At 36.1% G+C, this 24,021-nt stretch overlaps 1 protein-coding gene across 1 annotated transcript in view; it reads right to left on the bottom strand.

The window, feature by feature from the left end:
- Window positions 1-8,665: 8,665 nt before the first annotated feature.
- The window catches only part of SCEL (sciellin), a 45,004-nt gene continuing 29,648 nt past the window's right edge, over window positions 8,666-24,021 (bottom strand). Inside the window, exons 11-17 of the mRNA XM_026044524.1 lie at window positions 20,783-20,839; window positions 19,301-19,360; window positions 17,822-17,908; window positions 15,081-15,155; window positions 13,682-13,790; window positions 10,973-11,075; window positions 8,666-10,118 (exon numbers count right to left, since the gene is read on the bottom strand). Coding sequence (XP_025900309.1) covers window positions 10,102-10,118; window positions 10,973-11,075; window positions 13,682-13,790; window positions 15,081-15,155; window positions 17,822-17,908; window positions 19,301-19,360; window positions 20,783-20,839 — 508 coding nt within the window. The 3' untranslated portion in view covers window positions 8,666-10,101. The remainder of the gene's footprint in view (window positions 10,119-10,972; window positions 11,076-13,681; window positions 13,791-15,080; window positions 15,156-17,821; window positions 17,909-19,300; window positions 19,361-20,782; window positions 20,840-24,021) is intronic.

Genomic DNA, 24,021 nt, shown 5'->3' with positions numbered 1-24,021 from the left:
AAAAAAAAAAAAAAAAAAAAAAAAAAAAAAAAAAAAAAAAAAAAAAATCAAGTTGCAGAAAACGGTTGAAAATGTAGAAAATGGTTGGCCCCAATTCTGTCGCACGTCATCAGAGTGAGCACGATAATACAGTTTTCGTTACTACAAATAATCTTTGTTCCCATGAGAAAATGAGGAATGAGTTCAGCCCCAGGCAAAAGGCCTGTCTCTCAGGTTCTTATCACTCATAATGGCACCAGCCTTAATTCTTACAAGTAGGTCTATGCCAATCCAGTAAAATTTTTAAATTATAGAAAAGATATTTAGCAGTAGGTATGATAAAGAGTTTATTGGATATTAGTGGTATGCATACGCTGAAAACTAAAGTAGTAATCTGTGATAATGATCCAGTGGTGGATAGTGCAATGGGGCAGAGGAGGGGCTGAAAGAGGCTCCAGAATGGAGAAATTGCTTTTTGCCTTTGCACCAGGCAGGCAGAGTTACTTTGAGTAACAACAAAACCCAGAAAATTGACTTCTGATTGCTTCACCTTTCAGCTACATAGTATTTTTCCTAGTATTTCCAAGGGTTTTATCCCAGTTTTCTCCCTATCAACCTTCAATATTCAATATTAAGTGTGGACTGGCAAGAATATTTCAATATATGACAGCTAGGCTAGCACCAAAGAGATACTTATTAGACAAATGTCCTCAAAATACTAGTTACCCAAGCTCCTCGAACTGCCAGGTGTGGTCAGGACATTTTAGAGGTAAAATATATATATATATTATACATATTTATATATATATATAAATAATCTAACATAGACTGATGGTATATTAGGAGATATATTTGTAGACACACTATGGGTGTCACAGCACATGACCTTAAGAGTCACCATTAAGATATTTATCTCCAATTACAAGTAGAAGTAATTTGTATGTAAAGTTTCACCTACCTCCAACTGTTTCCCTATATAAATGCTGTATGCAGCTGCATACTGCATCTAGTTCCTAGTTCCAGAGACCAGTTCTGGACCTAGTTCCAGAGAAGGACAGAACATACGTACCTTAGCATGGGGGCAAAACCTTTTTCAGGCATTTTGTACAAATCGATCAAATTCACTACATCCAGTCCCCAAAGAAATGATCCAAAAGTTTGGGTTTTCCTAGGGTTGGTCTGCTTTGAGCCAGGTCTCCATCCAGCAACRTGGAAAGAGAACAGCTTAAACATGTGCCTGCTTTAACTAGCATGCCCACAATCTCTGTGAGAAACCTTATCCTTATGCGGCATTTCCTGAAAGGGTGGCTTTAGTGAATGGAAAAAAAAATCAGTTTTGCTATAATGGCTCCATATTAAATGTACAGGTAATTTCACCAACATTGCATCCACCCTTGGAGGGGATGTCAGGTACAGCGTGTGTGTACATGAATATGCTCCCTCATGGTCTTCGTGCCGGCCTCCAATAAAGACAGTTTTGACATCCCACTCATTAAAATATTTTGACCTCAATTGCTTTTTTAATCCAAATGATGTTTTTCTAGCATTGACATTGCTAATAACCTGTCTAACCGGCTCCGCTCAGAATCCTTACACTTGCTAATGCTTTGGGGGAACCCAGGACTTTAGCAGCTCTTTACAAACCACACTGAACACTGAATGAAGTCTATTCTTTCGTTTTAATTATTATAAAAAAAGTTCTAGAGCCACCCAAAACATCCAAAAATGCCAATGAAACATGTTATTCCTGCGCTTGGGGAGCTGTGGCAGCCCAGAAGATGCTGTTTTAGGCTGCTTATGTGACATAATATAACAGAAATTTCTGAATCAACGTTGTTGCTAATAGACACCCAGCCCAGAGAACAAAGAAGTGGGAAGTCTATAAATCCCATCTGCTCCCCTCCGATAATAAGCACGTTGCTCTATTCTGCAATAGCTGCAGGCTGGAGCTGCCTTTCAGGCAAGCCAGCATAGAATGAGCGGCTTTTAATCCAGTCTGGGCTGTACAAAGCCCGAGTTACAATGAAGTCAGAGTGCGGGTGCTAAAGCCCGAGTCTGGCGAGATTTTGCAAGTGCAATTTGGGTCTGGATGGCATCTGGGAAAGGGGTTTGGCAAAAATGGAGCAGCTGCCATGAGGAGTCAGGGCACAAATCCATGTAACCCAGTGCTGTATCTTTGAGGAAGGCTGCTAGGAGCTGCCTAAAGAAAAATATATCAGAAACAAGAGAAAACATCRAGGGGCTCTCTGGTGTTTTCAGTGGCCGGTGGACGGGACATCTGGACCGTTTATTTTTAATTGTCACTAGTGTGTAATAACATTACAGTTGTCAAGTCCYATTTTTAAACCGTTTCTACATTAGGACTTTATAACACCCTGTGGCAATTAGCACTGCAATTTAATTATGTATTGTATGAAAAACTACTTCCTATTATCCTCTTTAAACCTGCTGCCTAGTAATTTAATTGGGTGTCTCTGTTCTGGTACTCTGAGAAAGACAGAATAATTAATCTTTCTCTATTGAGCTTTTCTTTGTCATTCATGACTTTATAAACATATTTTCCCTCAGTTATTTCTCTTCCAAGATGACAAACCCTGATCTATATAATCTTGCCCCCGCAGAAGTCAGTCGTCACCTCCCATTKTTTCCTGTCTTCCTCCATAATGAAAAGATGTTTTTTTCAACACAGTATTTCCTTGTTTATATTGCTCCCAGTTTTCTTATATGATGACAGCTTAGGGAAAGACTATAACAAAAATAAGTCTGATGTTGCAGCTGATGCTTCCATTCTTCTTGGTGTGAAGTCCTCTTTGAGTGATAGATGCCTCTAAGAAGTTCAGCAATGTCACATACGATTTGCTTAGAGTCTTTTTCAGGAATAATTTCTGGTCCTAGAAATTTATTATTGTTAGCATTACAAATTTGTTCTAAATTACCTGATTGGCTAAATTTTTCCTTGAGTTTCTTTGAGTTATAAAGTCTTCATTCCCAAGGTCCCTTGTAAATATTTTGCATTCTTAGTTTCTTATTTTTTTAAACTACCATGACTATATTAAGCATAAGCTAGCCTGTAGATCTGTCTAGATGGAACTGTCCATGACAGGTCTAGCTCAGTCGTTTGACTCAGCAATTCCATATCAAATCTCTCTGGATTGCAAATGCATTGATCCCACACCTTCTTTGTCCCCTCCTTCCTCCATTTCTTCAGTTCTAGGCAAAAAGCATGAACCTGAGTCATATCAATGAGGAGAGTTTATTGTGTTTTTGTGAGTTTTCACCAATTATAAAGACTGATTTATGCTTTTAAAGACATTTGGCCATTTGCTTCATCTTCAGCATACATGTATATTGGAGGATACAGTTTGGTTCAGAGAACCGGGTCATTTGTAAGAATTCGCACGTTCTCACTATGTGCCTCTGAGGGTAGAAGGTTGATGAAGAGATGTGGGGCTCAATGTTATTAATGAATGAGCAGGTAATGTTGGAGTAAAGGGTTTTCAAGCGGCAAATAGGCTGTTTTGAGTATAAAATGTCAAAGACTCTGATGACAGATGTACCAAAGCAGCTTACCTCCATGAAGCTAAAGATCCATAACACACGTTTTGTCAAGAATTCTGATTTCAGTTTGATTTATCTTTAGGGAAGCAGTTGACACAAACAAAAAGATCACAATGCCGTAAATGTACTGGCAGGCTCAATTGATTTTGGTCATTGTTTTATTTCCTTTTGTTCTACGTCTGTCTTCTTTAATTCTTTCTATCTGCATTCAGTTAGAGAAGCTGATTTAAGAAATTCAGCAGCTTTGCAATAAAGYGGAAAAACTGTCATCTATGTTAGTAACTCTATCATATGGACAACAGCAAGTGATTTTTATAATTTGGAAAATTTTGGTAAGTTTAAGCCAACAAACTGAATGCTTCCTGATACTGCAGTGATTGGTTTTTAAATCACCATGTTATAAAAATAAACAGCAATATATTTAGCATTGGTCATGTGACACATAGGAAAAATTAAATATCACAATGCCCTCTCAGCCCCGTAGGAAATATGTTTTCTGGAAAGGAAACTCTGAGTTCCAATGATACTGTGGTTGGTTCAACCTCAAAAGAGCATGGAGTGTTTACGGTTGTTCAGAAACCTTTTCTTCWGTTAAAATGTTTGTGTGTTCAGTTCTTAGGTGGGGAAATGATTTAAAACAGCACCTGCACTTTCATCCAAATTCAGTTTGATTGAGCACAAATCTTTGCTGAATATCTAGAAGTGCTTCCGCACTATTTACCATGGTGCTACCTCTCCTGGATGTAGGGAATGACCGATCACTGTCTGGTTCTGGACCGTTTCCACCCATTTTGCAAGTATATAGACAATGTCAGACTGCAAGGTGAGGAGAGCTGCTCTATAATCAATCCTGTCCTTTCCAAGACAAAGTGGATATGCAAGAAATACTTGCACTGCAAAGGCACTTAAGAGCATCTATTGGGTTTATGAAGAGTGAATGCACTACAGCATTATGTAAAGAATATATTCTTCTTCCTTTGCCTTAGGTTTCTTCAAATTTCTTTGTGAAAAGCAGTATCTCCTATTTTACATTCCCGCTGAGGAAATCCTGTTTGGAAGGAGAAGGAATCTAACTTTTAAGCAGTCATGAGGATCTCTGAGGTAAAAAAYAAAACAAACAAACAAAAAACCCAGAAAATGTCATCCTCAAAGCACGTGCTCTCCTTTGACTGCAGATCTGTGATGTCTTTCACTACAGCTGAATAGGCAGAAAAATAACCACTYCTTTGGGTTTCCTCCTCCTGCTTTCCACGATATCATTCATGCCAAAACTGGTGTGCTTGCCCCTGTGGCAAATTTTATCTTGACAGAACTAATATTTTCTGAGAAAAAAAAAAAAGGCATTTCATTGGTGAGCTGATAAAAGCAATGTTTAAATGGAGTACCACTGGCATTATTTGTGGATTTCCCAAATTTTAAGATTTAAAATATGTGGGATTTCTTTGAGATTATAATGCTACAAGTAGGTTAGCTGGTTGCCCTCTCTTCATTCCAAGATTGGAACTATATACAGGGATAACACARCTAACCTCAATAGATGGAAGCTCCCTAGAGGAATCAGAAGATAAAGAGGACAAAGCGAGGTTTTCACAAGTATATCTCTTGCAGTCAAGTTTTATCGATTGTAGTGGCAATGCGTATATGGCAACACCAGGGCACTACTGCCTTTTAAAGTAGGCAGTACTTTATCCCCAGTTTTACTTGTTCTTAATTGGTTTCTGTGTACAACACGCTAATCTTTCCCTTAATCTTTTCTCCTTTTCCTGCTGCTTGATGTGTTGATATGTGAACCCTCATCCTGGATTCTTTTGTTTCCCACTAGGAACCATACTGGTTGAATGCCAGATTTTTATTTTTTTTCCTTCAGAAACAACTCTTTGTTTCCTTTTCTCTTTGGAGGAGGTGGGTTTCAAATGTTGGCTGCCCATTGTTTGGACCACATTGGCTGTCTGAGCTCCTGAAACAGATGTCTGATSACTGCACAGCAATGCCAAGATACAGACAAGGGCTTTTGGCAAAAATACACTCGGATACTGACTCTAAAAGGACAAAAACAACCACTTTGAAGTCTTGGCACATGCTATGAGAGCGTGATTGTCAATTTGTAACTGACACACTTAACAAAATTCCGTGAAAAAAATGTAAATTTGCAAGCGGCTTCCTTGGAGATGGAGGTAACCAAGTGTTTTCTTGTGCCACAAACATAGGTGCAGCAGTACCACCCAGAGGCCACTGCTGTTCTGGGCACTGCACAAACACAGGCTCAGTCCCTGTCCAAGAGCTCACAGGCTAGGAAGGCAAGTAAGATATTMAGGCTTGAAAGAAATTAGGATATTTTGTAAAAAAAGTGAATGGGGGCATTTTGAGGAYACTTCATATGAAACCCCAAATTGCCATTTTCAAGGATTGTCCTCATTGCCTGCATTCAGGTTCCCCTGGAGCAGGACAACACCTCTAATGTGGCCGGAAAGAATTGAGATATATAGAGAATCAGTAATATTGCTTTAATTATGAATTGGACCTCTCTAATGAGATGAAGGAATTTCAAGACCYGGTCTTTTTTATGGGACTATTTCTGTATTTTCAGTTCAAACACCTTTCACAAGAYGTAGATGTGGCCACACAGCTGGCAGCACAGGTGGGATGACTGTTTTGTAAGGATCCACTGCCCATAAGGATCCAGGCTGTAGAGGACAGAGGAGAGGGAACAAACACTAATGGGAGCATCTCTTTCATTGCACACATGAGTGACTGGACTGTTGGGTGACACCACTTCATTGAGACGTCTACCTTGAGAGGGGAAAGTGAACTTGGCCCTCCCAGTTTCTGAGCCAATGWTCTATTCAAAGAGAGGAGCATCATCATCCCAATGACTTGAAATAACAGYAATCATCATTGTATTTCTGTGGGGGGTCTGATCTTAGCAGTCTGTGCCGAGCATGCCTTGAKAATACCTACAGATTCTTCTCCCTTAAACATAAGCAGTGTTTCTAACTCTTGGTTTTACATATGCAAGAGAAAAGAACGGAGTTATTCAGACCAAGCCAACAGCAAAACAGGACAGCAGGCRTCCAGAAAGTTTGAAGTCAAAGAAGGAAATATCTCATGAGAWTAAGACCTCAAAGATTGTACACTGGAATAATAGATAAAAGCATGTCTCTTTTATGCTGTTGTGGAAGAAAAATAGATGTTTTGGTATTAGTAGAAGAGAGAAAGGAAGGCAACACYCCTGCCTTCTAGTCTGATACTGACCTGACTGGAAGATAAAACCACCTCCTGGTTCAACAGCACAGTAGCAGTAAGCAAGCAAGCATGATTGGAAGTCATAAACAGGAAAGTGAATATTTTCCCCTGCTAATACAATGATGTTAATAATGTCAAGGAGAGCAACATGGAGAGCAGAGGTCTGACCGACCTATGTACATCCTCAGTGAATAAAGTGGACACCCAAAACTATCCAACACAGTGCGCATCTTCATATCAAGAAGCACGTAGTAGAGCTCTCCTATTGAATAAAAGCTAGGACCCGTTGATGTTGAGCAGGTTTTTATAATCCCACATAACGAGGTTCCAAGCAGCAGGACAGAGCCTGTCTTGTCAACCTCAGGAGACATTTGCTGCAAGAAGGAAAGGGTGAGAGAGCAAAGTGTTGCAGACTTTCGTTGTCCTACTCCAGTGCTGCTGAGGGATGCTCAGACTGAGGCTCCTCATAAGCACCTACACAGGATACAAGTGAATATATATATGCAGCAAAATAGCTCTTGTCACATTCTTGCTGCAAATATCAGTGGTTTTGAAGTCATCTATGCCTTTTAAATGTGTCAATATGCATTGTATACATTATTTCATCTCTTTCCTCTAATTGCTTGATTCTTTCCCATTTCTAGCTATACTCCTGCTTCGTAAAATAAAGAAGTGAACATTTGAAAAATGGATCTGATGAATCACAAAATCCACATAATTTAGTGCAGCATTTCTCAATACAGCTTTTCAGTCTAATTTAATGTATTACTGAGAATAACACATTCATTATAACAGCTGCCAGCAAACTATTCCTTTGGATTGTTTCATGGAGGCACTAATCAAACACTGCATACTAATGATATGCAAAAAGGATAAAAACAATTGAGTTTTGATACGTTGGCATTGAGATGTTAATATGAATTTTTTTTTTTTAAATGAGTAGTGCTATTGAGGCTCTTATATGTTAAATATCCAGCATCACAAAACCAGTGGTTCTTTTTAGCAAACTTACAACACATAATAAATTAAAAAAAAAAAAAAAGGCAAAATTAACAAGGCTGCTCAACAAGGATGCATTAATGAGCACAAAATTACTATTTATTKTTTCTCTATTGCTGCTTCTCCGTCAGTGAACATTTAAGTAGGAGATACTTGGATCCAAAATTTCCCAGTTTCTAGTGGAATGAACTACAGTATCACATCCATTCAAAAGCTAGAAAATCCTGGATTCTAGTGGTGTTGTTCAGATGAATACCTAATATTTTCTATTGTATCCAAGCACCAGCAAATACTATTTAGTCTCGAATGGAACCAAACTTGTAACCCACCATTAAAATTTCACCACTAATTCCCACCAGATTTTCTTTCATTATTGCCTGGTGAAATGCAGCTTAACATCCAGCATAGTTTAAATAAAATACATTAACAGCAGTAGACATATACACAAGGAAAAATATTGATAATGCTTATAATAACATGTTTTATTAAAGCTATTGCCTTAAATTCTTATTTTTATTCCATAAAAATAACAAACTAAACTATCTGCTCCTTCATGGCTAAAATAGTTTGCTTATAGAAGTCTGAATATAACTGAAGATGGACAACACAGGTTACATCTTTACTCAGCTGAGATTCCAAAGGTTTAAATTCTCTACTTCTGCAGGTGTAGAGGAAGAGAGAAAGTTTGGTTTGGATAGCCCATCAGTAGTCAAATATTAATCTGTCTTTGCTACTTTTCAACTTTTTAAACTCTGCTTGGATTTTAGTAGTTTTGGAACATTCATCTTTTCTATTATTATGATTCCTTTTATTTTTATGTTTGTTCTAGATAATTAATGGAACTGTCTCCATAAAAGAAGAGAAAAAATAGATTTATTTACATGCCTGTTTTCCTTTTGTATCCAATCGGCATTACTCTAGGGTTATTCTAGCAGGAGGGGTATATCATTTCACTAATGTGTGCTTTACTTTTTCAGCCTTTGGGGAAAAACCAGATTAGTTCAGAAACAGGTATCTAAGACATTCTTTACAACTGAGTAAAAAAAATAAAAAGAAAAAAAAAGAAAGTAAAATCAATTCTGAATATCATTCTCTCTAAAACATCCCAATACAGAGGATGGCAGTCAACATCTAGGCAAAGAAGACACACAACTGTTGACTGTGGTAGAAACTTRTATTCCATATTTTAACAAATATAGTCTGTCCATAAGAAAAAAACTGCTTTAATTGCAGTGTCCAAGGAAGGAGTTCTGGCCTAACCGATATCTAGAAATCAGTTATTCATGCCAAGTTCATTGGCAGCCAGTGGAAAGGAAGACAGACTGTTAGCGTGTGGTTTACCACATCATAAAATAGATGTTTACAGTTTGATCAGATGATCAAATCATCTGATACGTTCCTAAAAGCATCTGTAATGTCTATAAAGGCAAAATAGGATAAGTGACTTAAATGTAGATGTTTAAACTGTGTTTAAAGTTAACTGTCATTAGTCCGTCTAAGGTGTTTCTTCAYTCAGCTTCAACTGAATCAAGTTTCTTAATTCAATATATGCAAAGTATATATTTCATGACTTCATAGCAGATATTGAGTGTACATTTTTGCTAAAAAATTGGTACTAACCCTAACTGAGGATTAACAACATGGAGTGAGATWCTAATAAATTGAAATTTCTATTTTTTTCTTTTTTTTTTTTTGTCTAGAATTTCTCTACAGTCAATAAAGATAGGTATTTTGCCTAGATGATTTGTTTCACCTCAAAATTATCACTGAAGTTCCTTGGAAACAATCTCCCCTGAATATTGATATCTCTTCTCAACAGCACAGGAGGAATCTACCACGGGAGGAATCTATCTATATGAATAAGCAGTAGCTTATACTGAATAACTCACTTTTAGATAATGAATCTTAGAGGACATTAATCCATCCATGTTATTTAAAGACAACAGTTCTTTATATCTGAAGAAACATGGCTCCAGTAAAGRGAATACAACCACTGCAAAAGTTTTGCTAGGTATTTGTATAGATATTTCCTGCTGTAGAAAACATTTCCATAAATTAGTATTAGTTTTACATGCAATTTAGCAGTTTCACACATCTGATGAATTTATGGAACAATATTTTGTTTTTCTTTCCAATATATGTATTTAAAAGCCCATTTAAATTCTATTGGAATTCATTCCTTTGGGAACTATTCAGTAGGATTCACGTTTAGAGTATTTTAATTCTAGTARTAATAACCATTTCCCATAGCAGTTTGAATTAATCTATACACTTAACTAAACATCAGTGGAACTTATTTRTCTTGCTTTGTGTTGCTCCAAATTAGTAGATCCATTTTTCTGCAAGAGGAAAAAGAATGGTTAGAAATGCCAAGCAAATCAGTATTCTCTAAATTTTGCATAAGGAAACTTTAGGGCAATTTAATTGTTCAGACTTTTTTCCCTTGTTTTAGAGATTTATAACTTTCACAATGCTTCATGAATTTTTTAACCCAATTAATTGGAAAATTCACTATTCCCATCAAATGTTACAATAGCTTAATAGCATTATATATTCTAACAAAACAATTTGACTATTATAATTTCATTTAACATAATACTATCTCAAAAAAGTCCATCACTGAACACTAACTTATCAGAACATTTCATCTAGGATTCCATTTGTGTCTATTCAACGGAGAGGTCCTAATTTAAAGTATTGTGAATTAATAATTGTCTTGAACAGGGAAGACATAAAATCCTGCAACTCCTAGAAAAAYTAATGGAAAAAGCTCCATTCTTTGCTACCTTGTATGTTTACCTGCTCTACACATGGGTGTGAATTCTACTCACTGTAAAAAATGTGTATATTCTATTATATAGACTTAATACATTCCTTCATTGGTCAGAATGGCTACATGAAATGAAAAGACTTCAGCTGCCTGGTTTAATCTTTTAAGCATAGCCACCTGGTTCTCAGATGGCCTTGACCTTGGTATTCCAGTGACTTTCAGGGCAAGAATCAGCAGCATCATTATATGCAGTGACTGCACAGGTAGGTGGAGTTGGATATAATCCTAAACAACTCMGCCTTCAGTGTAACATTTTAGAAAGATTTAGAGTACACATATATAAGCAAAAGMAACAGCATATTGTAACGTTATGGAATGAAGTTCTATAGTTGTCTATAGCTGCCCTTTTTTTTGTTCTCTTACCTCTTACTTGGGAATAGCAAGGCTCACAGTGCACAGTTTGTCTGTAAATCCAAATGCTGTCTCCTGCTCTCAGATCTTCCAGGGGTCTTTTGCATACTTCACACTTCGACACACAAGTAAAAGTAATAGTAAAAAAAATGAAACCCTTCTCTAATATTCATTCCCAGCACACTGTCTTCTAGGATGCTGAAATTCCCAGATGATACTGCATAATCCCTATTCTCATCAACTCTAAGGGAAGAGTGGCTTTCATCTACACTAAAAACTTAATCTTTAGACTCCTAGTAATAATAAAATGATATAAGGTATTCCAGCAAGCTGGAACTTGCTCCATAGGTTCCCTTTATGGTCATCAATTGTTCCTGTCCTCATGCTTCTGCAGGATGATTTCTCCATCTTAGTTTAGTATTCTAAGATCAACCACGCTTTGAAGATCATTTTTCATTTGCATGGAGCAAAGGAAGCACAACCAGACTTAAAGACATGACAGTAGTAAATATTCTAATTTCAAGGAATCTAAACCTACTTATTTCAAAATGCTTTATGATACTTTTCTTATCCTTTAAATATGTTCCTATAATTGTTGAATCTGAGTACTACTTTAATAAATTTGTGAAAAATCTTTTTTTTTTTTAATAGAGGATGCAAAATGGGAGTATCTCCCTCTTTTTCAGACAGAAAACAATATAGAGATCACAAGGAAACTCTACAGTGGATCAAGTTGCAAGCTTAAGTTATTCAATCTTTAGGCCAGGATCTTGACCTCCAGATCATCATCTTTTTTTTTTTTAGCCAGTAAGAGAATGAGAAATTCTGATGTTATTGAGTGTTTATTCATTGATATGTGAAAATTAATATCACTTTTACAGTGACATTCAGTAATCAAATTGTCTACTAGCCCGGAAAGGCCTCATATTACACATACTCCCTGGGGCTAATATGACATTGAAACTGAACACTCAATATTTATAAGTGTAGCAGAGAGACTAGAGAACATATKTTTTAATTTTTTTTTCTAGTTTTACAAAACTATTCTTTCTTTCCTATATCTTTTCTAAATAAGCTGTTAGTATTAGGGTACCTAAACTATTCAAAAGACTCTGTTCTTTCTTCTGTCTAAGTTCACATTTTCTTGTATAAACCACCAAAATGATGGGGATGTTTTCCAAGCTTTGATCACTGGGTTTAACTGTTATTTTTTTGTAGAGGACACACTCTACAATGCAGATGATTCTCTGAGCTTTTGGTATAGAGCTTTCAAAGGGAACAAAGACCTTATACTCCTGTCAACCACATGCACTCTCTAAAGATATAAGGGATCTGCAAGGAGCTAAATGAATATTAATGACGAGCTATTGCAGTACTTAGCTAAGTACATAACTGCAAGCATGAACCACAGAGCTACATTAGCAGTTTAATTTTATGTAAATACTTTCATAAATAGGCAGTTGCACAGAACTTAAACTGAGTTGTTCTGACTAGACAAGTTGCCATTATGGTAAAAGTAACAAAAAGAATACCATTTTAAAAAGTAATTTTTTTTTTTTTTTTTTAAAGGAGTAAGTTAATGCTCCTAACTGTGTTAGTCCATTCTTTTTCATGTGGGCTGATACATTTAAAAAGAAAGCAATGGAAGCAGAGTTTGTTTCTATTTGTAGCAATGCATTTGAGGAAATATTTCACAGTGATTTTCTCCGAGGAATATTACACATCTAGTGTTCACAAGGCCCAGAAAATCCATATGACTTAAAAAGCATACACTGGTTTGTAAAGCACAATCTTAGCATTATGTTCAGGTTTGGATTACTTTTCCTGCAGTAAGTAGGTAAGGGAACTGCTGTCAGAAGCGGCAGTATAAACCATGCAAGACTAGGCTGAAAATGAGCCGTGCAAGGGAGGCGGTTTGGCTTAGTGCTGTTTTCCATAACAGTGAACTCGGTGCATGTGGATACAAGGAGAAAGGAGACAACAGGAACCCAAGAAAACACAGACTACAGAGCAGAGCTCTGGTCTGGTAGGTGAATCCTGAGTAAACATTGAAATAGAGGTTTGGACTGAGTGCAGCTTAGGAGTTAAAAGGAAGAATTTGTCTCCCTTTTTTCATTCTTACTGGAAATAGGAAACAAGATTTTCTACTMATTTTTAGTAAATAAAGACTTAAATAAAGACTATCCAACTTCAATATCCTATTAGCAGTACAAGAAACAAATYATAGGACCCAAATTTTAACCAGTTTTAACCAATTCTTCGACTTTGAYGGTCAAAATGATTTCATCCTTGAATGAATATAGCTCATTGATAAGCCATGATTTCAAGTGTCAGTTAATATAGAACAATACATTTTATATAAATAAGTGGAACAAAATTTTAAAATGTAAAAAAAATGTAAGTAGCATATACTAGATATATCAGACTGGAAGTGAATGCAACTGAAGGCTTATAAATGTGTAGGAGAACCAGGATAAATGTCACCATGTCCTTTATCCTCCTTGTGGTTGCAAGAGGGGAGAGAGGGAGAAAGAAAAGGAAAGGGAGGGAGATGGGGAGGGAAAGCCAGGGACGGTATTACCTGGATTAATCCTCCCTTCCAGTGTGCAAGCTTTCCTCTTCTTCTGTGTGCAGAAGGCTTAATTCTCTTATTATATGTGTAATATAACATAGGTATTACATTTAAATTATATTTACTAGTAGCAGGTTTAATCTTCTTACCTTGAAGCAAGTTGAATGACAGCAAATTTGCAAGGCATCTAAGATCATTTTGGCATCTATGCCCAAGGGCTTCCTGCAGTATGTACATATATCTTTTCCAATTATACTCCTGTGTATATAATATAACATCAGCTGTCAGAAAAAAAAAGCTACCACTGAAATCTCAAGGAGAAAATTGGTTACCTCAGTGTAATACATGGGAAAGACATTAGTGCACAGTACAATGATCATAAATGGAAACATGTCACATGTACATTCCCTCCACTCTAGTTGACAGGCATAATATAGATGCTCCCGTGAAGGRCAAAATGATGAATAAAATTGTCAAGCAGCAAAAATACCTTGATAAAAAGAATGGTGGTCTTTGATGGACTGAATTATTTCAAACAGTAATGAGACTGTATTAAATTGCTGAATGCACGGGAGCATGTACACAAAACGGGGGTGAAGTGGAATGTGTGATTAGAACATTTTAATCACAAAGGCAAATTGGTGTTTGAATTTAAAGTGGCATCATGTGATCAGTCTGGTTCAAGATTCTCTATGTTGCAGAGGTGGCTGCGACCAATTTCTGTGCTGCAGACAGAAATCCTACATCCAGGGCCATTATAATGAATATGTGAAATGTTCTGCTGAAATGTGCTGCTACTCATAACAACAATAATCTGCGCATCTTTTTGCCTTACTAGTTTTTTTTGCATCCTCATATGATACTGACCTATCCTTTCTCTAGACACCACTTCTGATGTTGGTTTTGCCTTGTAAATTTAATGAATCTTCCTTCTATCCACACATTGATAAACCATTGTGTTTATATTTTAATAATTTCCAGAATTCCTTTTACACACATCAGAAAGGATGTAAGTTTTTTATGATTCTATATATTTCTGAATAATGAAAATATCCATATTATCTAAATTGAAATCTATGAGGACAGTTAAAATTTTTGTCCAAGTAGTAAGATATTACCAATTTGAGCAAATATCCTTCCTATATTTCAGAATATCTTACGTGAAAAAAATAAAGCTTTTAATAGCATTATAATGTCAACTTATTCATCCATATCTGTCTTAAACTTGATCACCACAGACACTATTTTCACATGGGGAAGAAATTTTAGAKTAAGCAACTACCAAAGACAGAAAGCTGCAGAATCACAGAGCCAACTCCCACTTAAGGGATTTGCCTTTGTTTCTATAGCTGTTTTAAATGTCAGACAAATGTAAGATTAGTCTGCACGATCCCATTGAAAGGGAGCTCTTTATGGAAATCTCTCTCACTAACCTGATGGCAACTTCCACCTCTCTTTTTGTCTAAACACTCAAAGTTTTCTCTCAAAATGCCAAAGCAAAATGTCTATGCCCTTTGATACTGTACAGCATTATTAATGTGCACTTACCTATCAGAAGTAGAGTAAACAGTTTTGATAGTATTTCCAGTTATATTTTCTTTATAGGCACCATATGATGATTTGCTGTGAGGCAGAGTATAGTAATTATTAAACAATACCTTTTATTTTTCAAAGTTTCGCTACCTAATGATAATATACAAGTTAAACAAATACACTACAGTGCACTAAATGATGAGTTATTTTGTTATTGTTTTCATGACAACCAAGCAAAATATGTCAAATGAAAATGTAAGTGCAATATGTCTTGTCTTAAAGCATTTCTGTACAATTCTGCTGCTGTATGATTCATCAGCATTTCAATATGAAATCTATACATCTATTGAGGAAAGTATAAAATAAAGTTGTGGGTTTGCCTGTGCTCATATCTTAATTTAAAYAGTACATGCCAGGAAATGGTGACAGGCTTTGTTTTTCACCTTCTGTTATTCTTCTTTCAGGACTCCTCAAATAGCTGTCAAACAGGCACACAAAATTACAGTGTGCCCTCAGAAGGAGAGCAAGGGTCTTTAGAGCACAGCGTGATTAGTGTTTCCTGCAGCAACTGTGTTGTTCCCCATGCACAAAGTAGGAAGGAATATGCTGAATTTAATTACCAGGGAGGTTAAATCCTTTTTTTCTTTTTTTTTTTTTTCTCTTATTTAAACAGTCCTTGTTCTGGTTGCTTAACTGTCAGTTTTGCTTGGTATTGAAAAGATGAGCAAGTGTGTGACAGCTGTGGAAGCTGTCTTGCCATACATGTTCTGAACAGTTCTGCGCCCATTAAATGATACTATTTCTCCAGAAATGYGTAAGGTATACAGTAACCATTGCACATTTCATATCACTTTTGAGTGATATTTAGCAAAATTATTAATAGTTTAATATATACATAAACAGCATATATGCTGTTTTATATATATACACTATATACTGTTCTTATATGTATAAAGCATACAAACATTATATATAGAGATATATAAATATATATATATATATATATATATATATAAAGTCATGAGTATTTGCAGAAGATACCCTTTTAATATATTTCTGGTGTTGCATAGAAATCAGATGTTTCTATTACCAAAGACAGATATATGGAATGGTGTATCTGGGCCACCTCACATATTATCATACATGTTATCAGTTGTGGGGGACTGTATTACCTATTCCCTGAAAAATATATTAAAACTRCACAGTTAGTGAGAAGTTTAAATGCTTATATATGCATATATAATGCTTATATATGATTTAAAAATGTAGTAGCAGTATGTCTGCTGTTTAATAATAACGTAAGAAGTCTGCATTTGTTTATCACAGAAGCAGGTCCTCTCAGCTGAACACCTAGTGCTTCATTTACATTGCAGGCAATAGGAAAGCAAGCTTCCTAAGCAGGAAAGCAAACAGAAGTTTACTGATTTCCTTTGTTTAACAAAACATATGTCACTAATAGGGTTTGCCATTACATACAAAGTGCCTAAAGTTTCTTAACGCAAACAAAAGTGACACTAGTACGAGCTCTGTATACTTAAAATGTACTAGTCTCTGAGCTTCTTTCCGTCACTAAGCTCATTTCTCTCAAATCTTCTCTTTAACTCACTGTATTTGGCTGCAGAATCTGATCCTGGGACATGCAGACATTGTAAGTAACCTAATTTAATCAAAACTGAGATTGTGCGTGGCATATTCATGAATGTCTAGTGCAGCATGCCTGAAAATAACACTGTGTATTTCAAGCATGTATTTTTAGAACTGCTRTATAAAAAGCTGTATAGGGAAAAATTCTTGAGGTATCTCTCCAGTACCCATTTTCCTCACATGTCCTTGTGTACACACCAGTGTCCCTRAGATTTGGGTAACTGGCTGAAGTACTATGGATGAAATGCATACAAAAATGAATAATTGCATTTGAAAAAAAGTATAGTTGTACTATAGAAAAAAAAAGGTACAAAACTACAGCAAAAATATTTTCTAACCATGAGTTAGTGGCCTTGCCCACCCAAAGGAAGCTCAGAACTGTAGCAAATAAGTGACACCTTGATGGTAAGTTAACACTGAGCAACGTCACAGCCTGAAATCTCCCTACGTGACCAAGTTCATTCTTTCAGTCCCTATTACCCATTCCTTTACTATAGTGCAACTTGTCTCTACAGCAAAATAGTCTGCAGAACATATTGCACACAAAAAAAAAGAAAAAAGAATGAACTGCAAATACACTTCGTTTAATAAGCTTTCATAGGTTTCTATTGTAGCTTCTGGTAGAGGATATATATTTTGTCATGTTTAAGATACCTCAACACACTGAGGCACCTTCTTTCGCTTGCCTTTCTTGTGCTATCTTCTTCTTTCAAATTTAAARTGTAATCAGAACACCTGAGAATCTGTGTGTCTCCAAAATGCTGCAAAGTGTTAATTAATGTGTATCCCTGTGGTGGCTGAGTACTCATAATGAATCTTAAAAGTATATGCTGTTTGGCTTTTAGCATCCTCAGACAGGTCAGGGGTTTGGCCCTTATGACCAAGCAGGTATTTCAGAGTATGTGAATCCCAACCATGCTATCTCACCCCAAATTTCTGCAGCAAACATAAGAAAACGAGAAGCCAAAGACTCGGTGTTTTGTCACATCCCTTCCACGCCAAGGCCAAGGTGTAGCTAGAGGCAAAGAACTGAATTTTCTTGCAAATGATGGTTTCTCTCATTCTTTTTTTGCAAGAAATGGCAATATGGTTCAATTCATTGTGAACACTACCTGGATTTTCTTTCGTTGTTGATAGAATAACTTGTAGGGAGATTATTCGGAGTACTTGGAGCGTTTTCATACACTTTCCCAGTTGCCCTAAGAAAGTAACAAGAAAACAAACACTTTTAAAATCACTTTCAGCTATGCAGCTTTCGGTTATACCTTTAGTCATAAATGTGGAAACTTATGTGAGTAGCATCAGGTAAAACTAAATGATGTTTTTGTTTTCTAGTAGTGTGAATCAGTGCTAAATTAGCTTGTGGAAAGTAATATAATCACAGAAACCTTGCAAAGCTGTCCAGTTTATGATGACAGCTTTATTTGTATCAGAAACTTCAATTAGCTTTAATAAACCCCTAGTTTCCTCCATGTTTAGTACATTTTAGTTTCAGATGAGAATTTGTTCCGTCCTCTGGCATACTGCAGCAAGAGCTTTATTAGAAATGACCAGCTGAACAGATACACAGGCTTTTATTTCAAAGAACAGGCTTATGATTCAGGCAGAAGAAATCCTGTCTCCTGCAGTTTTCTCTGCCATAAACATGGCATGCTACCAAACATAAAAATAAACCTTGTCAGGCAAATTATAGGATTTAAGTAATAAGTGCTAATGATTTTCTTGATGATATTACAAAGCAGCTCAAACAAAGGCTGCTCTTCTTTGGTTCTGCCAAGAGTTATACACCAAAACAGTTTGATGACTCTAAGCCCTAAAGCTGGATGTTTGGCCTGCAGTTTGATCTGTTTCAGTGAGCTTGCCAAGGTCTGAAGCTTCRCTAAGTGAACTTTGCTCTGCGCTGGTCTCTGTTTTATATGCACGGCGTGTTGCATGAAGCAGCACCCACTATTGTGCTGGAGTCGTAAGCTGGCAGCCCTCCTTTCAGGACCAACACAAGCTCATTCACGGACGTGTGCAGCATTTGCCTCTCTGGGGAGACTGTCGAGTAGGATTGCTAGCATTAAAATACTTTATATTAAAAATAGGAGAAGCATTTACATAATTAATATGCTAAGTTCTTCCTCATCATTTAAATATACAACTAAAGGAAAGACTCCAAAAATACCACTTGAATTCCATCTGAAAACATAACACTAGCTTTGCTTTAACTAATCAGTTGGGTCCTAGTGTCTCCAAATACTAGAAGCCCTAGTAGCAGTAACTCTTTTTTTTTTTTTTTTTTTTTTTTGAGATATTAAGGTCTAGGTTCACAAAATAACTGCATAAGCACAAAAATACTTGTGTGGATCTTGTCACTACTTTTCACTAGGTATTTTCATTCACTAAAAATTACAGATTTCAATTATTACTTATCATTATCAAAGCATATGCAGCTATATTGCATATTTTATAGATAGTTGAGAATTCTCACTCAAGCTATAGAAATTCTGTTTGTTTGTATTGGGAATAAGCAGTGCCAGAAACTACCCTAAACAACTATGACTTAAACAGTTTTTAAACCTCAGAAAAAACTATGAATTAAATCTCACCTTTTTTTACTTTGGGTAACAGCAGGCTTTACTTCATTGTGGTGACCAAGGTCCTGATCTCTGTGAAAGTGAGAAATACCTCAAATTAATCAAATAATATAATTCAATTTAGACATTTCTAATAGGTTGAATTACTTATGTTGAAGATGGAAAAAGTTCTATGTTATTTCACAAGGAAGATTCCTCATACACTAAATATGTATCACAGTTGTTTCATATAATAAGTTTTTAGTTATTTATGAAGATATGTATCAGTTCAAACCTCAATATTTTTCAGTTGTTCTCCCGTAAATACACAACATTAAGAAGGAACAGCAAGATATACAAATATGTTCATGGGGTTATAGGATAATTTAAGTCGAGAGGTATATCAGGAGGTCTCTAGTCCAGCCTCCTGCTCAAATAAGGTGCAGCCTTAAGGTCTGACTAGGTTGTTCAGGGCTTTGTCTAGTTGGGTCTTGAAGACTTCTAAGAACACAGACTGCACAAAGGCTCTGGGCAACCTGCTCCATTGCCTGACTGCCCATTGCCTGGCTCATGGGGAAAATTTTCTCCTTTTACCCCGTCTGAGGGTGCCCTGTTTCAGCCTAGGCCCATTTTCTCTCATCCTCCTGAGCTCACAGTAAGCTTGTTGTCTCAGAGGGCCCCAAGGGTCTTTTCTGCAGCCCATCAACCCCAGACGGTAATTGCTGCAAGGGGGGCTTCCCTACCCAGGTGTAGGACTTTGCCCTTGTCCTTACTGAATTTTTTTAAGCCCTCCTGCCCAGTTCTCCTGTCTAGGTCCTTCYGAATATTAACTCCACCCTTGGACTCATCAACTGGTTCTCACAATTTATAAATCTACTTTGTTAAATCTGATGCAAATAGCTGAAGAACTTGAAGGGTGTTAACATTTTAGCACCTTAGCTTTGTTCTTTATGATTGTTCCTTCACACTGGATCAAGGGCTCTATACGGTCTCTAGAACAGCACGGCTGCATTTATAAGAGTAAACAAACCCACTGGCTGTGAAAAAGTTGAATCTATGTTAACAGATCTGTAATTAAAAATAATATTCTTTTTTATTGAAAAGTTTTTAAGATAAAAAAAGGCAAACTGGTTTMATTTGAAAWTGAAGAACGACACTAAGAWTAAAAGAAGWTTCTTTTTCAATGAACCATTTTTATGACACTCCGCTCTTGTATTTAAAGGAGAAGGTCTAGTTTAATGGGACATTTCAAATGACCTTATAGATCTTTGATGGTCATGCACTGACTAGCTAGAATTTCAGTAAAATAGAATCACTTTCTTCACAGCAAATTATTTATATTTACTAGTATTTATTTAAGGAGGAGATTAAAAAAAGTTAAGACTCTATGGCTTAAATCAAACGAAAGTATTAACCTTGATTCTTCTAATTATCTTTACTGAACCTGTTGATACTAAGATGTAACAAACTGCAAGTATTTTAAAACCTTGTAGGAGAAGATTATGACAGTCTTACATTTCATTTTTCTGAGAAGCAGTGTTTATTTCGGTAACATCCTCAAAGTCTTTTCCTCTGGAAAAAATAACCAAATAAAAGAGTGTTATAAAATAAAATATAATAAAAATAAAAAATACATTTATGTATACATTTTAGAGGAAAACAGTGAGTTTTTGGATAAGTTTATGCGCAGATTCTTTGAATAGTCAATGTTATTGACTATTATAAGAAAACACATTTTTCTATCAGCAAGGTAAAGTTCTGTAAAATTAAAGCATTATATAGTATAGCTAAGGAAAAGAATTTGTCTGTTTAATCATATCAATACCATAGTTTAAGATGCTTCTTAGTAACTGAAAATATTGACTGAAAAATATGAATTTTCCGAAGGATACGATTAACTCAAGCTCCAAGCTTAATACTGGTGTCTATGGTTAGATTTCAAATGATGMTCTTTATTTAGACTAAAAAACTTCTATATCTTAAAATAACATCTGAAATCATGTAGTTATTCACTTTTTGTTTATGGTAAGAATGGCTAGATTTTTTTTTTTCAATTTGACTTTTCGTTTTCAGTCTTTCTCTACCTGTGCCTTAAGAGAAGTTCTATTTTCTACTAGTTASAGTGCTTTCTATGTGTCATTCAATTCTCTAATTTTTTAAATAGAGAACATCTCTTAGGCAGAGGTAGGGAGAAAATGCAAAAGACTAACTTAGAATTGACTTTGTTTAGTCTTATTCAATAAGGTTGTACCCTGATCAAGAATATTTTCTCTGAATTTTACTTTTGCTGCTTTGCACATTTTAGCCCAACTATGAAATTTAAATAGCAATATAAATATTCTTTTCAAAGGTTAAATATTTATTCTTATTGCAGATAGTGTTTTAATAGGGAAGGAAGAAATTGCATCAAAGTGACAGGAAATGGAGGATTTRTCCCTCTCACCTTTTAAATCTTCGTATGTATTTTAACACACTTCCCAGGTAAATTCAGTTTTGCCTCTGCTTAAATTGTTCTGCTCACTTTTGCACAGAGATTTCCAGGAAAAGAAGGTTAATTCTCTAAAAAAGTTTATCCTTTACCCATTGCCTAATCAGGAATCATGGACAAAAATACAGACTGGCATCTTCCAATGACTTAAGAATCATTTCTTCAGAAATATGTTTACTGGCCCATAGTAACACTGGTGTAGCTCAAGGGAAACGTGTCTCATTCTGTAGGCTTTAAATCACCATGACTTAGCAGCCAGCAGCATTTTTGCTCTGTGTACATGGCTTTCAGTACTTTGAGTATCAGAGAGCATAGACTGGCTTGTGAGGAAGGCTTTATTTCCCATSCAAAGGGTTGCTAACAAAAGCAATAAAAGTCCAGGCTGTGAGTGCACGCCCTGTCAACTAGCTGCCTGATTTATAGGACCCTGACAGTAAGCAGCCCTAATAAGTGAACAAGAAACAGTTGCAGCTGCAGCTTTCGGTATAAAACTACATGCTGAGTTGCTTTTCTGACTCATTGACCTGCTCAGCTCTACTTTATGGCTCCGAAGGAGCACCACTTCTCCTGTAAAATATAACCCTCAGGAGATATTAATTGGCTGCACTTGCAGCACTCCTCTAACTTCCACCCTCATTAAACATGTGCTTGACAGGACTAGAGCAAGGAACCAGGGCTGACACTTGCATGAAGCATTGGGCTAGTTCAAGGGAGAGCTTACAAGCCATGCAGCTCCTGAGTCAAGCCCAGCAAAGAGTAYAAGCAATGAAAAACCTGAGAGCTGTTATTTCTAGGAGGATATAACATGAAGTTGCCCAAACCACAGGACTTGGTGGATGTACATCAGGACTAGATGTACAGCATAGCTTGAATATAGAATCTCAGCTTAGGCTCCATTTGAGAGTTATGTGCTAGAAAGGAGCAATATATTTCAAACCTTTTCCAATATTTCTACAARAGAAGTCAAGTACTAAAAGGGAGGAGACTCAATATGCATTCATAGTTAAAGAATACTTATCCTTAATATTAGAGTGCAGAGATAATGAAGAAAAGTCTTTTTGTTGCCTTGCTCTTTTTTKGAAAAATATTTTAGTGCCCAAGGCTGGGAAAATCAATTTCTTTAAACTTGAAAACATTCCTTTTCTTTTTTTTTTTTTTCTCCTTCCCTCTCACAATATAAATGATGGAAAATAAAAAGCAACATTAAAACATCTGGGAATATGCAAAGGAACTTAAGCTAACTTGTGGAAATATCTTTCACATATGGATGGGGGTTGTGTAATAGATGCTGGCCTTTCTCACAGGTCATTCAGAGGGACACCAGCTCCAAATATACTCTTTTCAGAGACAACCATTACACCACAAGGGTCACTGTGCCTGGAGGGAGAATTTTTAGAAATGGATGGGAATAAGGYAGGTCAAAGAGCCTGCCATGAGAGGTTATATTGTTTGATAGCAGATTCAAGAAGATGAAATATTTTAATCCAATCCCAGGGCAGGGCATGACTGGAAGTTTTAGAAGTACCTAACTCATGACAACAAATATATTTTGTTGTTGTTGCTGTTATTTGCTGTGTATATACATATAGATAAAGGAAATTAAACTAACAGAATAACACAAAATGAATAACTGAACACAGGTTTCCATATCACAATTTGGGCAAAAGAATCTGTTTAAACCCAGTACATCCCAATTTCTTTTTGCTATAATTTCCTATAAAATAAAAGTATTGTCTTACATCTTTATCCAGCAATGTTCTTGTATAAAAGCCAATTTTACATAATCACAGAATAGTTGAGGTTGGAAGTATTTTTTTTAAGTGACCACACCGAATCAAAAAGTCTGTTTCTACCTCAACATCCCATCCCAGAATAACACTTAAAATTACACCACGAATCTAAAATAAATTCCTGTTTTGACAGGCAGAAAATCTTATGCCCATTTATATAAATATAAATAACATATAATATTACATTCTATTATTACCCCATTGTGGATTGCACGCTATAAACCATGGGTTCTCATGCTCCTCTCTACTATTTAGCCTCTGGCTTCTTGCGTAAAGCAAGATTAGAAATGTGACTACTAATGAAGACAGTCCAGCAAAAGAAATGACTAGCAGAGAAGATAAATAAAGTAGCTCTGAAGAAGCTGTCAAGGCAGGCTGCCTGCAAAATTAATAGCTTAGTTTAACTCGAAAATCCTGTTCTGCCACAGCTTGAACATTTCTGGCTCTCAGACACAGACAGAAAGGAGAATTACTCA

This window comes from Nothoprocta perdicaria, unplaced genomic scaffold, assembly GCF_003342845.1.
Source record: "Nothoprocta perdicaria isolate Ctin4 unplaced genomic scaffold, notPer1 scaffold_37, whole genome shotgun sequence".
Classification (NCBI taxonomy): domain Eukaryota; kingdom Metazoa; phylum Chordata; class Aves; order Tinamiformes; family Tinamidae; genus Nothoprocta; species Nothoprocta perdicaria.
The sequence above is the reverse complement of the archived record's forward strand: the minus strand, read 5'-3'. Positions and strand labels throughout refer to the sequence as shown.